A 15,985-nucleotide genomic window follows, 5' to 3' on the forward strand; every position below is an offset into this window, starting at 1 on the left:
TAAGCTACTACATGAAAACATCCGTGCTACGTCTACATTTTCCTGCATTGTCAAATGTCAGCTTGCTGTGCTGTCGGCGTTTTGCCAGTAGAATAAACGGGAGTCTGGAAGTTCATTTGAAAGCTCATAGTTAATGATTAGGTTGTGAGTTATCTTGGCCCAAGCAAATCACGCTGGAACCACAGCATTTCTAAACGTACCGTACTGTCGACGTTGCTGGCACCGTGTTATCTATATTGTGAGGTAAGCGCGTGCGTGCTTTCCCAGACTAAGTTAAACTGTATCGTTCTTTTGGACTTGTTTGACCTCTGTAGCTACTAGATAAGCTAGTTGGCTAGCAAGTACAGCGATTATCTAGTTCATTAGCAAAGTCGTGTTTTGGTGTTTTGCAACTTGAGCCATCTCACAATTTCAAACAAATGTGCATATGTTCGAGATCCCATTTTTATATATATATATATATATATATATATATATATACACACACTTTTTTAAAAGACAACCCCATACAGCTAGTTAGCTGCCAACAAAACAGATTTCTAGCCTTTGACTATAATTCTACTATTCAGATGGTCAGTTATTGTTGAGAAATACTTGGCTTTTGTATTTGCTACACAGTTACAGTACACAAAATTCTACTTTGAAAGTTCCATGGCCTGGTGGTCATTATTTATGTCAATCCAAAAGTACATCAAAAAATGGTCGAGGCTGGTCAACCACAAGAAATGTATGGAACTTGTATCTCTTAAATGGTCGGTGCTCACTGATCTTATTGTGGGAAGTCTGCTATTGAGTGGCACTCAACAGCCACGGCAAACTCTGCCACAAGACTTGAACCCCAATGCACAAAATTCTATGCGACTTAGATGCTGTTTTAAAGATCTGCTTTTCGCATCTTTTGGATTTCACTCTCAATTCGACTGCTCTGGGGATAACAGGGTCACTCACAATTAACTGACTTTGTTATATTTTCATTTACTCTCAGATATGTGAATGGGAGGAATGTTTATGAGTGGGTCTGAGTGAAACAGTGCCCAATTGTCTTTATGTATCAGGAGGACAGTGACAGTATCCAATGGGCCAGGCTGTCCTCCAGCTATGCTGCTGTAGTTGGCCCTCCTTCCCTTTGGCATCACTCCTACATGACTGAACCTTGTTTGCCTGGTAAGGGTTCTCATTCTCAACAACCGGTTTACTTTACAGACAGACTTATACTTAGGCTAGTTGATGATGAAGGCAGCAGGGACCAAGTGTATTTGAATACAACTTGTCTGACCTCTGCCAAGCTTAACTGACCACCTTAAAAGTTGAAGTGGATTGTTAGTAATTGTTCTGATCTTGGTTATTGATTGAAATGGCGTCATAGTTACAGTAGAGAAAATCAATCCCCTCCTGGATCAAGATCCCTGCAGCCTAAAATCGTTTTTTTTACACTTGAAAAGTAATTGCGCCCCTTGTGTCCACTGCCAGTAATACAGTATACCCCGGGATGCTACAGGAACGGTATGCAAATCTGGTGACTACCCAACCCTAGTCACAAACAACATTCCATGAATGGAAAGCAGTGGATTGATAACACAGACATGACAGGTCAAATAAAACAAGGCTTAAACAACACCTGTAAATCAAAGATGGATTGATGAGTACGTGATCAGAATCTAATGGAGAAATTCAAGTTTGAATTGACAACCTTTTGGTTATTGTACCTCAACCTGTATTCTTCTGTACCATCTTGTTTTAAAAGTCGGAAAGTAGGCTAACTTTGCCATTGTACACTCTTAGCTAGCCTGTGTACCCTTTACTGTACTGTATTTGCATCAGGTAGTGGGTCTTGTGCATTCATTAGGAATGTGTTTTAAAGTCTGGCAATTATGTAGCAAAATTAGGTCAGTGGTGTACTGTTAAATGTGAAAGGATTAGGCTTAGGTCTACATGATCATGTGATGCCAGTTAGGGTCATTGATGGTGATATCATACAGTATTTATTTAGATAAGACTGATTAATTGCACACTTTCAAATTGCAGGTCAAGGGTTATCTTTACTGTCCACTGAAGTGATTAGTGAATTAGGCAGGCCTTTCCAAATGGCATGTTGCCACATTGACAGACGCAGGGAGAGAATGGTTTTGAACAGTGTCTTCTCTACTCAGCGTGTCTTTGTTCCATCAAGGTGCTGAACTTGAGGATGCAGCTTTTACTAAAGGCAAGAGCTGAAGAAAGTTAATCTCGCTCTCTGAACAAAGCTACAGTACACAAACACACACACACGCACGTGTGCGCACAAACTGTTGAGTAAATAGTAGGCTTCACTGAGTAATCATCACCTCTGACCTCTAATCACAATGTTTGAGTTGCACAATCATGGAATGTTTTGTTGGTCAGCAGTTGTTGATGCTATTTTCCTTTCCGTAATTTTGTACATTGTGCTTTTTACTGAACATTTCGTCATTGCTTCAGTCACTTTAATCTTTGGTGAGGATTATTATGAGCCCGTTTTATCAGCGCCTTTGGCTTTCATATAATAGGCCTACGTCGGCCTTGACTTGACATGCACTTTTACGTCATGTTCCACAAGGCTGGAGGTCGGACTGTTCTATCACAGTCACACTATAACTCATTTTAGACTAAAGGTGCAAGTACATTACATGTACAGTGCCTTCAGAAACAATTTGGCGGCAGGTAGCCTAGTGGTTAGAGCGTTGGACTAGTAACCGAAAGGTTGCAAGATTAAATCCCTGAGCTGACAAGGTAAAAATCTGTCGTTCTGCCCCTGAACATGGCAGTTAACCCACTGTTCCTAGGACGTCTTTAAAAATAAGAATTTATTCTAAACTGACTTGCCTGGTAAAATAAAAAAACAACTTTTTCCACATTTTGTTGTTACATTGCTTAAAGTTGAGGTGTTGTGTTACTGATCTACACACAATACCTCATATTGTCAGTGGAATTTTGTTTGTAGAACATTTTCAAAATTGATTAAAAAAATGGAAAGCTAAAATGTCTTGAGTCATTAAGTATTCAACCCCGTTGTTATTGCAAGCCTAAATAAGTTCAGGAGTAAAAAAGTTGGTTAACAAATCACATAAGTTGCATGGACTCATTCTGTGTTTAATAATAGTGGTTAATATGATTTTTGAACGATACCCCATCTCTCCCACATACAATTATCTGTAAGGCCCCTCAATCGAGTAGTGAATTTCTAGCACAGATTCAACCACAAAGACCAGGGAGGTTTTTCAATGCCTCACATTTTTCTTCCACTTTGACATTACAGAGTATTTTATGTAGATCGTTGACCAAAAATTGCAATTAAATCAATTTTAATCCCACTTTGTAACACAACAAAATCTGGAAAAAGTCAAGGGGTGTGTATACTTTCTGAAGGTATTGTATTCTTCGCTGCAGTGTATCCATTATCCTTTATCTTTGTCTCCGATTGGTCGCCATAAAGTCTAATGATTAACAATTCCCTGTACATGGACCCAAGCACAGGAAATGGCATTATTAGTTGTGTTTTATGCATCAGCATTCAGTTCATGATCAATTATTTTGATCAGGAAAGTGTTCTTGTGTTACTGTATAGGCTAGCTTATGTGGCTTTTACCAAACACTAATGAACACAAGCCTACACTGTTTGGTCCTGACTGTTTGTCTGGTCAAAGGACAGATTTATCAAATATAAAAGATTGTCTGAGCAGCAAACAAATAAGTGAGTGGACATCCCATTATTTCGTCAGCTAATGTATGTTTTGTCCAGCACTTGTAGAGTATGTTTTGGATGTGTTTAAAGTATTTGCTTTTGAAAATGGCTCTTTTCCTCATGGGGGGGGCGGGGGGAAACCCATGTGATTGGCTGGATCAGAGGAAATGAGAGGCAGATGAACAGTCACATGAGGAGGGCAGTCATGAGAGAGAGCAGCTTATTTCACAACACACAGTCACTTTCCCAGACTCAAGCAGGAGAGCACACACAGGATCAGACTACACACCTGTACGCATTGATAGGTTGCATGAACACACACATATTGACAAGTATCTTGTCATTGATTTGGCTGTAACAGAGACATTTGGGTAAGTTTTAAAATTGGGTGAGATTTTATCTGGAATGAAACTATTTAATATAAATTATCGAATCAAGAATGTTTAGGCTACCATTTAATAATATACATATTCCTTGTATGAAATGTATTTCAGCTGTTTTTACTTCTGCATGCTCCAAACAGTCTGACTGTTCTGGGGGAAAAGCATGGACTCTGTTAATTGTATGTTTCCTGTTTTTATGTATAGCTCAACCAAGTAAGCGTATATATGCAGGGTTTAGGCTTTTATCCACAGTACTTTGAGAGCAGTCGTTTCTAATGTGAGTCACATCTATATGGTGATCACCGTTGTTTTTTATTGAAGGGACTAGATCAGCTTTAATTTTGCAGATAGATGCTGGGTTCTATCAATGTCATTTTTGGCATAATTTCCAATCCCCCCAAAATATTTTTTAACATTTATATATTTTGATTTATTTTACCGTAACCCTCCCCTCCCCCAATTGGAGTAAACCAGGGACAACTATACTTAGGTATCTACTTCCAGCTTATACATACAAAATAAATTTTACGGACACGGTACATTTGATATTGGTTCACTTTTTTTCATTTTTTTTCATCCTTCAGCCACCCTCAACCCCTAAAAACGATCCAGTCTTGACTTATTTCTGCTGTGCTGTTTCACAAAAGTTCTGAACCTTTCTATTCTCAAGTTTCCACAGATTCTAAATGAAAGATGAACACCTTTACTAAAAGTACTATTATATTATTGATCGACTTACCATGGCTTTTCAAGTCACCCAGCAGTGCTATTTGCAAAGATAGATTCATGTAAATGTTGTGATTTTTTTCCCCCCCAGCCATTCCTGAACCTGCAACCAAAAACAAGCTACATATGGGCAGTACCAAAATAAATGATCTAATGATTCTCTTTGCAGCTAAATCTGCAGAGCTGGGATGGTTGTATCCTCCATATAAACTCAGCAAAAAAAGAAACGTCCTCTCACTGTCAACTGCGTTTATTTTCAGCAAACTTATAACATGTGTAAATGTTTGTATGAACATAAGATTTAACAACTGAGACATAAACTGAACAAGTTCCACAGACATGTGACTACAATAAATGGAATAATGTGTCCCTGAACAAAGGGGGGGGTCAAAATCAAAAGTAACAGTCACTTTCAGGTGTGGCCACCAGCTGCATTAAGTACTGCAGGGCATCTCCTCCTCATGGACTGCACCAGATTTGCCTGTTTTTGCTGTGAGATGTTACCCTACTCTTCCACCAAGGCACCTGCAAGTTTCCAGACGTGCTCAATGGGATTGAGATCCTGGCTCTTCGCTGGCCATGGCAGAACACTGACATTCCTGTCTTGCAGGAAATCATGCACAGAACGAGCAGTATGGCTGGTGGCATTGTCATGCTGGTCGGTCATGTCAGGATGAGCCTGCAGGAAGGGTACCACATGAGGGAGGAGGATGTCTTCCCTGTAACACATAGCGATGAGATTGCCTGCAATGACAACAAGCTCAGTCCGATGATGCTGTGACACACCGCCCCAGACCATGACGGACCCTCCAACTCCAAATCGATCGCGCTCCAGACTACAGGCCTCGGTGTAACGCTCATTCCTTCGACGATAAACTCAAATCCGACAGTGACCCCTGGTGAGACAAAACCGCGACCCGTCAGTGAAGAGCACTTTTTGCCAGTCTTGTCTGGTCCAGCGACGGTGGGTTTGTGCCCATAGGCAACGTTGTTGCCAGGGGAGGACCTGCCTTACAACAGGCCTACAAGCCCTCAATCCAGCCTCTCTCAGCCTATTGCGGACAGTCTGAGCACTGATGGAGGGATTGTGCGTTCCTGGTGTAACTCGGGCAGTTATTGTTGCCATCCTATACCTGTCCCGCAGGTGTGATGTTCAGATGTACCGATCCTGTGCAGGTGTTGTTACATGTGGTCTGCCACATCTGCAGTCCTCATGCCTCCTTGCAGCATGCCTAAGGCACGTTCACACAAATGAGCAGGGACCCTGGGCATCTTTTTTTTTGTGTTTTTCAGAGTCAGTTGAAAGGCCTCTTTAGGGTACTAAGTTTTCATAACTGTGACCTTAATTACCTAGGAGTGGAAGGCCCCGGTGCACAACTGAGCACGAGGACAAGTACATTAGTGTCTAGTTTGAGAAGCAGAGTTGCAAAGAAAAAGCCATATCTCAGACTGGCCAATAAAAATAAAAGATTAAGACGGGCAAAAGAACACACACTGACTGGACAGAGGAACTCTGCCTAGAAGGCCAGCATCCCAGAGTTGCCTCTTCACTGTTGACGTTGAGACTGGTGTTTTGCGGGTACTAGTTAATGAAGCTGCCAGTTGAGGACTTGAGGCATCTGTTTCTCAAACTAGACACTCTAATGTACTTGTCCTCGTGCTCAGTTGTGCACCGGGGCCTCCCACTCTTTCTATTCTGGTTAAAGCCAGTTTGCCCTGTTCTGTGAAGGGAGTAGTACACCGCGTTGTATGAGATCTTCAGTTTCTTGGCAGTTTCTCGCATGGAATAGCCTTCATTTCTTAGAACAAGAATAGACTGACGAGTTTCAGAAGAAAGATCTTTGTTTCTGGCCATTTTGAGCCTGTAATCGAACCCACAAATGCTGATGCTCCAGATACTCAACTAGTCTAAAGAAGGCTAGTTTTATTGCTTCTTTAATTAGCACAACAGTTTTCAGCTGTGCTAACATAATTGCAAAATGATGATAATTGCAAAATGATGATAAACTTGATTAGATAAACACAACGTGCCATTGGAACACAGGAGTGATGGTTGCTGATAATGGGCCTCTGTACGCCTATGTAGATATTCCATTAAAAATCAGCCTTTCCCAGTTACAATAGTCATTTACAACATTAATGTCTACACTGTATTTCTGATCAATTTAATGTTATTTTAATGCACAAAAAATTATCTTTTCTTTCAAAAACATGCATTTCTAAGTGACCCCCAAACTTTTGAACGGTAGTGTATGTAAATAAGGTATTTCTGTTGTTTTTTTAATTTGCAAACATTTCTGCAAACATTTTTACACTTTGTCATTATGGGGTATTGTGTGTAGATTGCTGAGAATTTATTTTTTTTAATCAATTTTAGAATAAGGCTGTAACGTAACAAAATGTGGAAAAGTCAATGGGTCTGAATACTTTCCGAAGGCACTGTACATTTGTGTAATGGCTAACTTCTCGCTGTGGTAGTAACTGAGTCAAGCAGAGCAGAACAATGAGGCAACAGATGTTTTGACTGGAAACCAGCAGTTCAAAAGATGTGGTTTTTGTCTTCATTTAGATTCTTGATGTCTGTTTTTCCTTGTCCGCTGATGTCATTGGTTTCCCCCTCTGGGTGTTCCAGACCTTTTTCATATATCTTGTGTTTCTCTAATTAATTGACATTGTCCATTTAAGTGGGCATTTATTGTGTTATAAAGGCAGTTTTTACGGATGTGGCCTTGGGTTGTTTAGACATTAGATTAGTAAGGGTCCTGATGGCGCTCTCGACTCAAGTGGCTAATTCTTCCTCTTCGAATGATTGCGCTCTTTCTTAAGTAGGGAGTGAAGGTGATTTTCAAGGTGACATGTCTAGTAGATTTAGATTTAACCTGAAGCCGTGTATGAAATAGCCTTGGCATACACTGGTCCGAACTGGCTTCACAGTTCTTGGGACCATGTTGTTCTATCTGTAGCCTAGTATGTGTCTTTTCTTTCCTCAATTTAGGTACTCTTCAGATCCAACAAACGCAACTATAATTAGCCTAACTATTGTAATTTCATTATCAATAACTCGATTACAAAATGGCAACGCTGTAATCGTTCTCTTGACCTATAAATGTTTATGGTCTGGGTACTTTGCTTCCCTTTGCACGTACTTGATGTACAAGAAAACCGTTTCAATCAGCGTTTACAATTGACCCCGGCCACCAGTTGGTTCAGTACAGTACGTTGAGGTTCATGGTTAAAACACCTCTCAGCTGAATCACACCATCACCGTCTCTCCATAGCAATAACACTGGGTACTTTGGAGACTTTTGACTGACTCGTTTAATTACGGTCCTCCTAACTTTTTAATCGGTGCTAACCAAGGAGCATTAGAGAGGATCTGGGGCTTGTCCTCAGGCTAGTGGCACGGTGCCAAGCCAAGAACCAGGATACTCCAATTCTGAGTGATTACCCACTTCATCCCTCTTTAAGCTCACGAGTCAAACACGGACCGGTGTCCTTACAAACCTGGAAAATTTGGTTTGAGAGGAACTAAATTCGACGTGCAGGCCTACACCTGGAAAATTGCACACTATGCATTTTTCCTGGACGATAATAAGCAGGAGTCCTACACTGTGCTGCTAAGGGTGGGGCTGTGTGGGTGCTGCGCAGAAGAAATACAGCCTAGAGAGAGAAGCACGAGATTTAACTTGACTTGAAGGGCTGTGTTTCATGTAGGCTTACCCTGGCATGATGTTTTGATAACCATGTAAATCTCTCTAGGACAAGGGGGACTTTTTTATAATATATTCATCTATATTTACTTCCTAAAATGCTAATTAGCATCAAAGTAGACATCATGCAAGACTACAAATCCCTGCAAGCTCCTGCACGTCATCTCTAGCTGACACCTTTGCTAACAGGTATTGTGTCAATTTAAAACTTGCACAAGAGTTCACAGAATTGTACTGTTAAAGAAATGTAGCCAATTTATTAATTACAAAATGTAGCTAACTTTACATAGTTAATCCAGAGATTCTTACCTTTGCCTCGAATCAGGCTGTCGCAGCCAGATCATGGCATTTGGGGTTCTTTATTATAGCCACATTAGCAGCTTATTAGCATTTCAATTTTGGGGGGTAAATACAGGGAACTAGGTTGATATAAATCACCTTGTCCTAGAGAGATTTACATAGTTATCAAAACGTCACGCCAGGGTAAGCCTACATGAAACGCAGCCCTTATTTTAAGTGTTTCTAAAATCCCCTATAGGAAAAATTAATGGTGGAAAAACGATTAGACCCATTTCCTTGTTTGACCGCAATGTTTTATGGGTATTATGACTCTACTCTACTCTGGTACTCTATAGGCAGCAGGTAGCATAATTTGTCAGATTCTCTATAATAATGGAATGGGCATAATAATGCATTTTATTTTGTAAAGTGGTTTCTTGTGTCAAACAACACATTTTCAGTCACCTCCTTGTCTATTGGACAAGTGGATAAACAGGTTAATGTCAAGCCTTGCATGTTTTTTTTATACATAAATCTCAAGGAATTTAGGCCTACATTGAACACACCACATAGGCTGCTACTGAAGGGTGAATGATAGAACTGCTATTTCCATGTTAATATGTTACGGGATGCATTTTCTCCATTGTTTTCAATGGTAGGCCACTCTGGTAGCACTACATTATGATCAAATAGCCACAGTAGTCTACTTGGCCACTGTTAAAACTGTAACTTAAAGCGGGTACTCTGTGTTAACAGTAAATGTGTGTTGGAAGTTGCACAGAATCTTCACAATGTTCAAGTTTGGGCTCAGCAGACCTTAAATATGCTCAGTGCCTAATTTATTTTTAGTGAACATTTTGGGGTGGGGTTTGTTTATTTTTGGCTTGATGTCAGTTTCCGTCTTGGCTTCACAATAATTTTCTGAACACCTCTGGCACTGCCAAATACCTACCACAAAAGCCACCTGTCGTGGACAAATGAGTCTGTCTGAAGTGTGTGTGACTGATGTGTATTTTGTCTCTGTATTTCCTGGTTCTTGCAGTCCTACAGTACAGATGAACATGGACATGCACCATGATCACCACGACCACGGCACCATGGCTCCTCCCACGGGGACAGACTCCCATGGGGATGGAGCAGTACATCATGCAGGAGGAATGATGATGGTGAGTGGGCCTGGCACTCCAAAAAATATATCACACACTAATTTCTCTCTGTTACAGTGTGGGATTTACTTAGGCTTGGCACCCTGTCACTGCACTTTCTACCACCAAAGTTGCAAATCTGATTTAAGATGAATGTTTTTAAACTCTCTTAATTCAAACGGCCTGCTTGACATTTCTCTACTGTGTGTGAGCTGAATCACTGTAAACCGCTTGGCTCTGTAGGTGTGTGACACAATTTGTTTTCTATTCCTCTTCTGAAGCAAATGACCTTCTACTTTGGCTACACAAACGTGGAGCTGCTGTTTGCCGGTCTTGTCATCAACACACCTGGAGGTAAGAGTGTGTGTGTTTTCCAGGATGCATTTGTAAACTTGAAATGTAGTGCAAAAAGTATTTCATGACCATGGCCATTAACGGTTCATTATTATCCCCCAAAAGATGGTGAATATCTAACCAACATTAACATCTCAATCATGTCTCTTCTCAGAGATGGCAGGGGCCTTCATTGGTTGTTTCCTGCTGGCTGTGCTCTACGAGGGGCTGAAGATCGGCAGGGAGTTCCTGTTGAGGAGGAACCAGGTCAATGTGCGCTATAACTCCATGCCTGTCCCGGGGGCAGACGGTACCATGCTCATGGAGACCCACAAGACTGTAGGGTGAGTGAGAACAAATATGCAACAGGCCTCCTCACTAAACGGACACACAGTACTGCAGTGAAGTGTTCCGATTTATACCCCAAATGTGAGACTTCTATACATGGCAGCAAAAAAGGGCTACTGGCTCCACATAAACTTGTAGTAGGACATTTTGAAGCCTTATAATAATTTGGTGGGTGCTTATTTGTCCCATTTCACACATGCAAAAATATGCATATCCCACCTCTCCCTGAGACACACGTGTACATGTGTGAAATGGGACAAATAAGCATCCACCAAAAGCATCCACCAAATTATTATAAGGCTTCAAAATGTCCTACTACAAGTTAATGTGGAGCCAGTAGCCCTGGTGTATTAATACACATGTGTGAATTGTAAATGTGTTTTTTGCATATCCCAACTCTCCCTGAGACACACTTGTAGACTGGCCCAATGCTCTAACCACTAGGCTACCTGCTGCCCTGCCTTACTGTTTGTGGGGAATGTTGTAGCCATAACAGGAATTTAAAAAATGTCTAAGTAGCCACTAACACCCTACTTGCAGAGTGCTGTGAATGAATTGATTGAAAACATGACTCTCTTAATATTCCTGTTTCCTTCTCTCTCCCCTGCAGCCAGCGGATGCTGAGTCTGTCCCACTTGCTGCAGACGGTGTTACACATCATCCAGGTGATGGTCAGCTACTTCCTTATGTTGGTCTTCATGACCTACAACGCTTACCTGTGCATCGCCGTGGCAGCGGGGGCCGGGGTGGGATACTTCTTATTCAGCTGGAAAAAGGCTGTGGTTGTTGACATCACCGAACACTGTCACTGACACCCCCAACTGGTCTATTCATCCTACCACACACGTAAAACGTACATACATACAGGCATTCTCCTTTCAATCCCCATCATCATGCATCCAGTTTTTGTTGCATGTATCACATTTGGACAGTTCACTTTGTCACACTAAAGCTTGATGGTAAATCTGAATTATGACCATGAGCTTTTACATTTGTGACCGTCTGTCCTATTGGTAGCTCTAGAAGACTACCCGTGTCACGATGTTGGTATTCCAAATTCTTACGCCTCCTGTTTCAATCTCCACGTCTCTGTCAAAAGAGCTGAACGTTCACTCTTCCCCCAGACGTGCCATTCTCAATCAGTATTTTTATTATTTGCGCAACAACCGGTGCACGTTCATCCTTACAGCGTCGGACCTAGGGTTTTCTGCTCACACAGGGCATTTGCGACATTTACAACCACTTTCTCTTTGAAGAACAGTGTGCTGGTACAAGTAGTGAGTAGTTATATGAATAGGGCCTAGAGTATCTCCTGACCAGGGAACAATGCTGGGCCCTAGTTGAAGCATTCTGAAGCAAAGTCCTCTGCATTTCATCTGACAGTCTGATGGGGGCCTTACATAATCAGTGTCTCACAACAGGAGTCAAAGGTCATACTTGAGATTGGCTGTATAACTGAGCCTTAGTAAACCCTTTGCCTTAAAGGAGGAAAACATGTGACAGCCTAGGCCAACTGTAGACAGGACCCCCATAGTCTACTGATAAGTGCCAGCACCATTTTAAAGAAGTTTGTCCTTGTACTTGTCACGTGATTATATGACGACCCTTAAAACCCTCATGATACACACTGCTATGCAATGTTCAATTTTGGATAGATTATTAATAAAAAAACTCTGTATTTACAAATAACGCTTCACTTAAGAGTATTAAGAGTAGGCTTGATCTGACCCATAAATGTACAATAAAAATTGTCTCTTGCACATTAAGAAGCCAATGTAAATAGAAATATATGTACATGTCAAACAAACCTACTGCTAGTATCACCTCCAACGAAGATCATTTCACATTTTACATCTAAATTCAAGTGTCTGCCTTTCTAAATCTTCACTACCATAAATTGTTGCTGGCCAAATCTTTCATTTGCTTGTTTCAAGAAACAAATTCATGTTGAACAGATTACTGGGTCTAATCTGAGCACATAAGGAGGTCCCTAAAAACCTCAACCTAAAAAGGGTTAACTTTATCACTTCATGAAGTGGGATTCCCCGCTATAATTTGGGAGTAAATTTTGGTGTGTTCATTCAATAGGCTTAAAGTAACGCATGTCAACACAACATGGATACTAGTGTCCTTATTGGAGCAAGTGCTCAGGTCCCAAGGACAAGCAGATAGCTCTGGGAAAGTAGGAGGCTGGATCCAGTGCTTTCTCAGACTGGCCTAGTAACACATGATTTCTGCACTACTCTGTGACCCATCGGTGCTTAGGCCACACACTACAGACAGTACATACTTTGACAGAAGGTTGATGAAGTAGACCTAAAAGAGAAAATATTTCACTTTTAGGTATTTCTTTTTAGTTTCTTAATGGTGTACTTTTTTCCCCATTTGAGATAAATGACTGTAGTAAATGTTTATCAGTTGCCTGAGTGACATTGTGTTGTGCCTGGTTTGGGGATCAAATTCCCAGTTGCTATAACTGGATTTAACAGCCACGTGTTCTCATTACATTACTATAAAGCCAGGGACATTAGTATATACTTGAACATATAACCGTTTATGCTTTACCATGTGGGATCATGTATAAAGAGGATATATTATAGTCTACTGTACAAATGGAGTGTTGAAGTAAATTGGCCAAAAACAAGTGGGAATCTGACCACCACTCCAGCGCAGCATCAGTGTGAACATGTCTGTATAGTTTTACATATTTATAGTGCTGTAATCTTTTCAGAGAAAACAAGTAATAAATGGTATCATTCTTGAACTGTATTTGTTCAATTCTGTTGCAGTCTCCTGTCCTTGACATAATGCGGCCGTGAAGGCAAATAAAAGTACAAGCATACCATTGTAAGTAATGACTGATTTAGTTAAAGTCCATTCAGTTAATCCATCTCTCCACGGATGCTACCAAGTCTGGATGTTTGTAATAAAGGAGGGAAACCACTGTACATGACCCCTCCCATCAAACATTACATTGTACAAAAGGCCACCCTTTGCATCGCAGGTCCTAACTTTTCAGGTAAATGCAGCAACATTACTTTAGACTTATGAATGCAATATGATCCTCAAAGTACACATGTCTTTGTAGAGATACTTCTCAGGTAAACAAATACCCCTGACCATGTCAAGAGCACAGTCACGGTGCCAACCACACACCAATGCTGGAGAGGCCAACCATTTTAGCGGTCTCTAATGTGTCCGTTAGGAACCTAAAATTGCAGGTTTCCAAAGAGCGATGGCAAGGTGTTGGGTTTAGGGTGGGGCTTGTAGCCTATTCTCTCATTGATCATCTGTTCCCGTGTCTTCCCATCCCCTGTTCCACTACCGGCCCCCACCATGTCACTCGACATCGCCACGCCAACAACATCCACCTCATCTCGCTGTTTCTTCCGACTCTAAAAGAGGAAATAAGTGTGGGTGGTAGTTAGACACATGGAAGTTCTGCTAATCATCAAACTTTTCTTGCAAAGATAATAGGGACTGCATTGTTCATACACTAATTAGATAGTATTTTATACCTGCAAATACTATAGAGAGTATTCATGATGGCGTGGCTACTCACCTCAAGCTCTTTCTTGACACTCTCAAACTCCTCCGTGTCATCCAACTTCAGCTCCAGACGGGTGGGCTTTCTGCGCAGCATCTTCTACCCACTAACGTTAGCTGGGAAGCAGATGTGCCGTATCAATGAATACTTATTCACACAAGTGCCATAGGAAACTGTTGTACTATTATAGCTGGCTAAAGATAAAAGTGATAAGTCAAGTGCTGAGTGCAATAAGTAACGTTAAATCACGTATAGTACTGTGTATGAAATTACACAAAATGATTAATTGTTAACTCTACATTGTTGAAAAAGGACACGTAAGTATGAATGTCACTGTTAGTCTAGACCTGTTGTTTACGATGCCTGTGACAAATAACATTTGATTTCATTTAGGCTGCCAAATAAATTAATTGCACTCATATCTCTGCAACGTCCTACTCCTAGCTAGCTAAATAGCAAGCTGGCTAACTAGAGCTAAGACTACAGTGACGGACCAAACTTGGCAAAGGAGACCAAAATAGCGAGCTTCCCACGTCAATACTTTGTCTCTGAGACCCAATGAAACAGGCAAATCGTTCATATTTACTTACATTTTGTTGTTGTTTATTTGGATAGTAGCTAGCCACGCACTGTAGAATCCGCCATAAATTGACGAAGAGCTTCTGGGTAAAGTAGTTTTTCAGCAGTGCCTTGCTTCAGCGTGTTTGACCCTTGATTACAGTCAATTGGCTTGTTCGACATAGAGATCGCCATCTTGTAGTCCTAAAACCCAGAAATTAGTTACCTCTGGTTCGTTCAGCCATTCATATGGCGAAAATGAATAGGAAAGAATAGGGTTTAGGGATAAATGCCGAAAATAATGTCTGAGGTTAACATGACCTTTATGAATTCTTTCCACATACATTTTTGTCATTTGAATGGCTGAACGAACCAGATGTAACTAATTTTCGGATTTTCGGATTACAAACTGGCGAGCTCTATTGCAGCCGACTTTAAAGGTCAGTCAAGACTGACTGATTTACAAATCACCTTATAACCAGTGGTGTAAAGTACATAAGTAGTACTTTACTATTCATATTTTTGACAACTTTGACTTTTACTTCACTACATTCCTAAAGAAAATAATGTACTTTTTACTCCATACAATTTCCCTGACACCCCAAAGTACTAGTTACATGTTGAATGCTTAGCAGAACAGGAAGATGGTCCAATTCAGCCCTTCTCAAGAGAACACCTCTGGCACCTCTACTGCTTCTGATCTGATGGACTCACTAAACACAAATGCTTTGTGTTGGAGTATGTTTCTGGCTATCCGTAAATTTAAAAAAAAAAAAAGAACATTGTGCCGTCTGGTTTGCTTAATATAAGGAATTTGAAATTATTTATACTTTTACTTTCAATCTTTAAGTATATTTTAGCAATTACATTCATTTTTGATACTTAAGTATATTTAAAACCAAAAACGTTTAGACTTTTACTCAAGTAGTATTTAAGTGGATGACTTTTACTTGAGTCATTTTCTATTAAGGTATCTTTACTTTTCCTCAAGTATGACAATTGGGTACTTTTTCCACCACTGCTTATAAACTACTCAATGGGCACGCGAAAGTAGACGACTAGACAGAAGTCTATGAATGAACCAACTGCAAGTCGGACAACTTCAACTGTTTCTAGGAAACGTGACAATGGCAGACATGGCATTCGCCTTTGTTATTGCCGATGAAGTGGATGCAATCAAAATTCCACTTCTCCTACACAAAGCTTAACATAATCAACATGGTCCAAGGAATGAATATCCTGATGATAAAGAAATT

General features: G+C 40.6%; 2 protein-coding genes across 4 annotated transcripts; one reads left to right on the forward strand and one right to left on the reverse strand.

The window, feature by feature from the left end:
- The first annotated feature begins 30 nt into the window (after positions 1-30).
- slc31a1 (solute carrier family 31 member 1) lies at positions 31-13,388 on the forward strand. Of its 3 annotated transcripts, XM_071363631.1 has the most exons (6): positions 41-243; positions 1,056-1,164; positions 9,841-9,964; positions 10,225-10,297; positions 10,452-10,620; positions 11,235-13,388. In XM_071363631.1, the coding sequence occupies exons 3-6, from the start codon at positions 9,854-9,856 to the stop codon at positions 11,434-11,436; spliced, it is 555 nt and encodes a 184-aa protein (XP_071219732.1). In that variant the 5' UTR covers positions 41-243; positions 1,056-1,164; positions 9,841-9,853; the 3' UTR covers positions 11,437-13,388. The 3 variants fall into 3 exon arrangements, with proteins under 3 accessions (XP_071219733.1, XP_071219732.1, XP_071219734.1); XM_071363632.1 differs by lacking the exon at positions 1,056-1,164 and having other exon boundaries at positions 31-243; XM_071363633.1 differs by lacking the exons at positions 41-243; positions 1,056-1,164 and adding an exon at positions 3,879-4,071.
- On the reverse strand, positions 13,371-15,182 carry cdc26 (cell division cycle 26 homolog). The gene is made up of 3 exons (XM_071363634.1): positions 14,762-15,182; positions 14,187-14,287; positions 13,371-14,019 (listed from the first exon to the last, which is right to left on the reverse strand). Exons 2-3 carry the CDS (start codon positions 14,265-14,267, stop codon positions 13,834-13,836), a joined length of 267 nt encoding a protein of 88 aa, XP_071219735.1. The 5' UTR covers positions 14,268-14,287; positions 14,762-15,182; the 3' UTR covers positions 13,371-13,833.
- Between the last annotated feature and the right edge of the window lie 803 nt (positions 15,183-15,985).

The sequence above is a fragment of the Salvelinus alpinus genome, chromosome 24 (assembly GCF_045679555.1).
Source record: "Salvelinus alpinus chromosome 24, SLU_Salpinus.1, whole genome shotgun sequence".
NCBI lineage: Eukaryota > Metazoa > Chordata > Actinopteri > Salmoniformes > Salmonidae > Salvelinus > Salvelinus alpinus.

Excerpts from the sequence above, each read along its gene's own strand:
- slc31a1 (XM_071363632.1), top strand. The coding sequence starts at position 9,854 with ATGAACATGGACATGCACCATGATCACCACGACCACGGCACCATGGCT. Across the intron at positions 10,298-10,451 it reads TGTCATCAACACACCTGGAG|AGATGGCAGGGGCCTTCATT; the intron begins GTAAGAGTGTGT and ends GTCTCTTCTCAG. Across the intron at positions 10,621-11,234 it reads GAGACCCACAAGACTGTAGG|CCAGCGGATGCTGAGTCTGT; the intron begins GTGAGTGAGAAC and ends TCTCCCCTGCAG.
- cdc26 (XM_071363634.1), bottom strand. The coding sequence starts at position 14,267 with ATGCTGCGCAGAAAGCCCACCCGTCTGGAGCTGAAGTTGGATGACACG. Across the intron at positions 14,020-14,186 it reads GTGTCAAGAAAGAGCTTGAG|AGTCGGAAGAAACAGCGAGA; the intron begins GTGAGTAGCCAC and ends TTCCTCTTTTAG.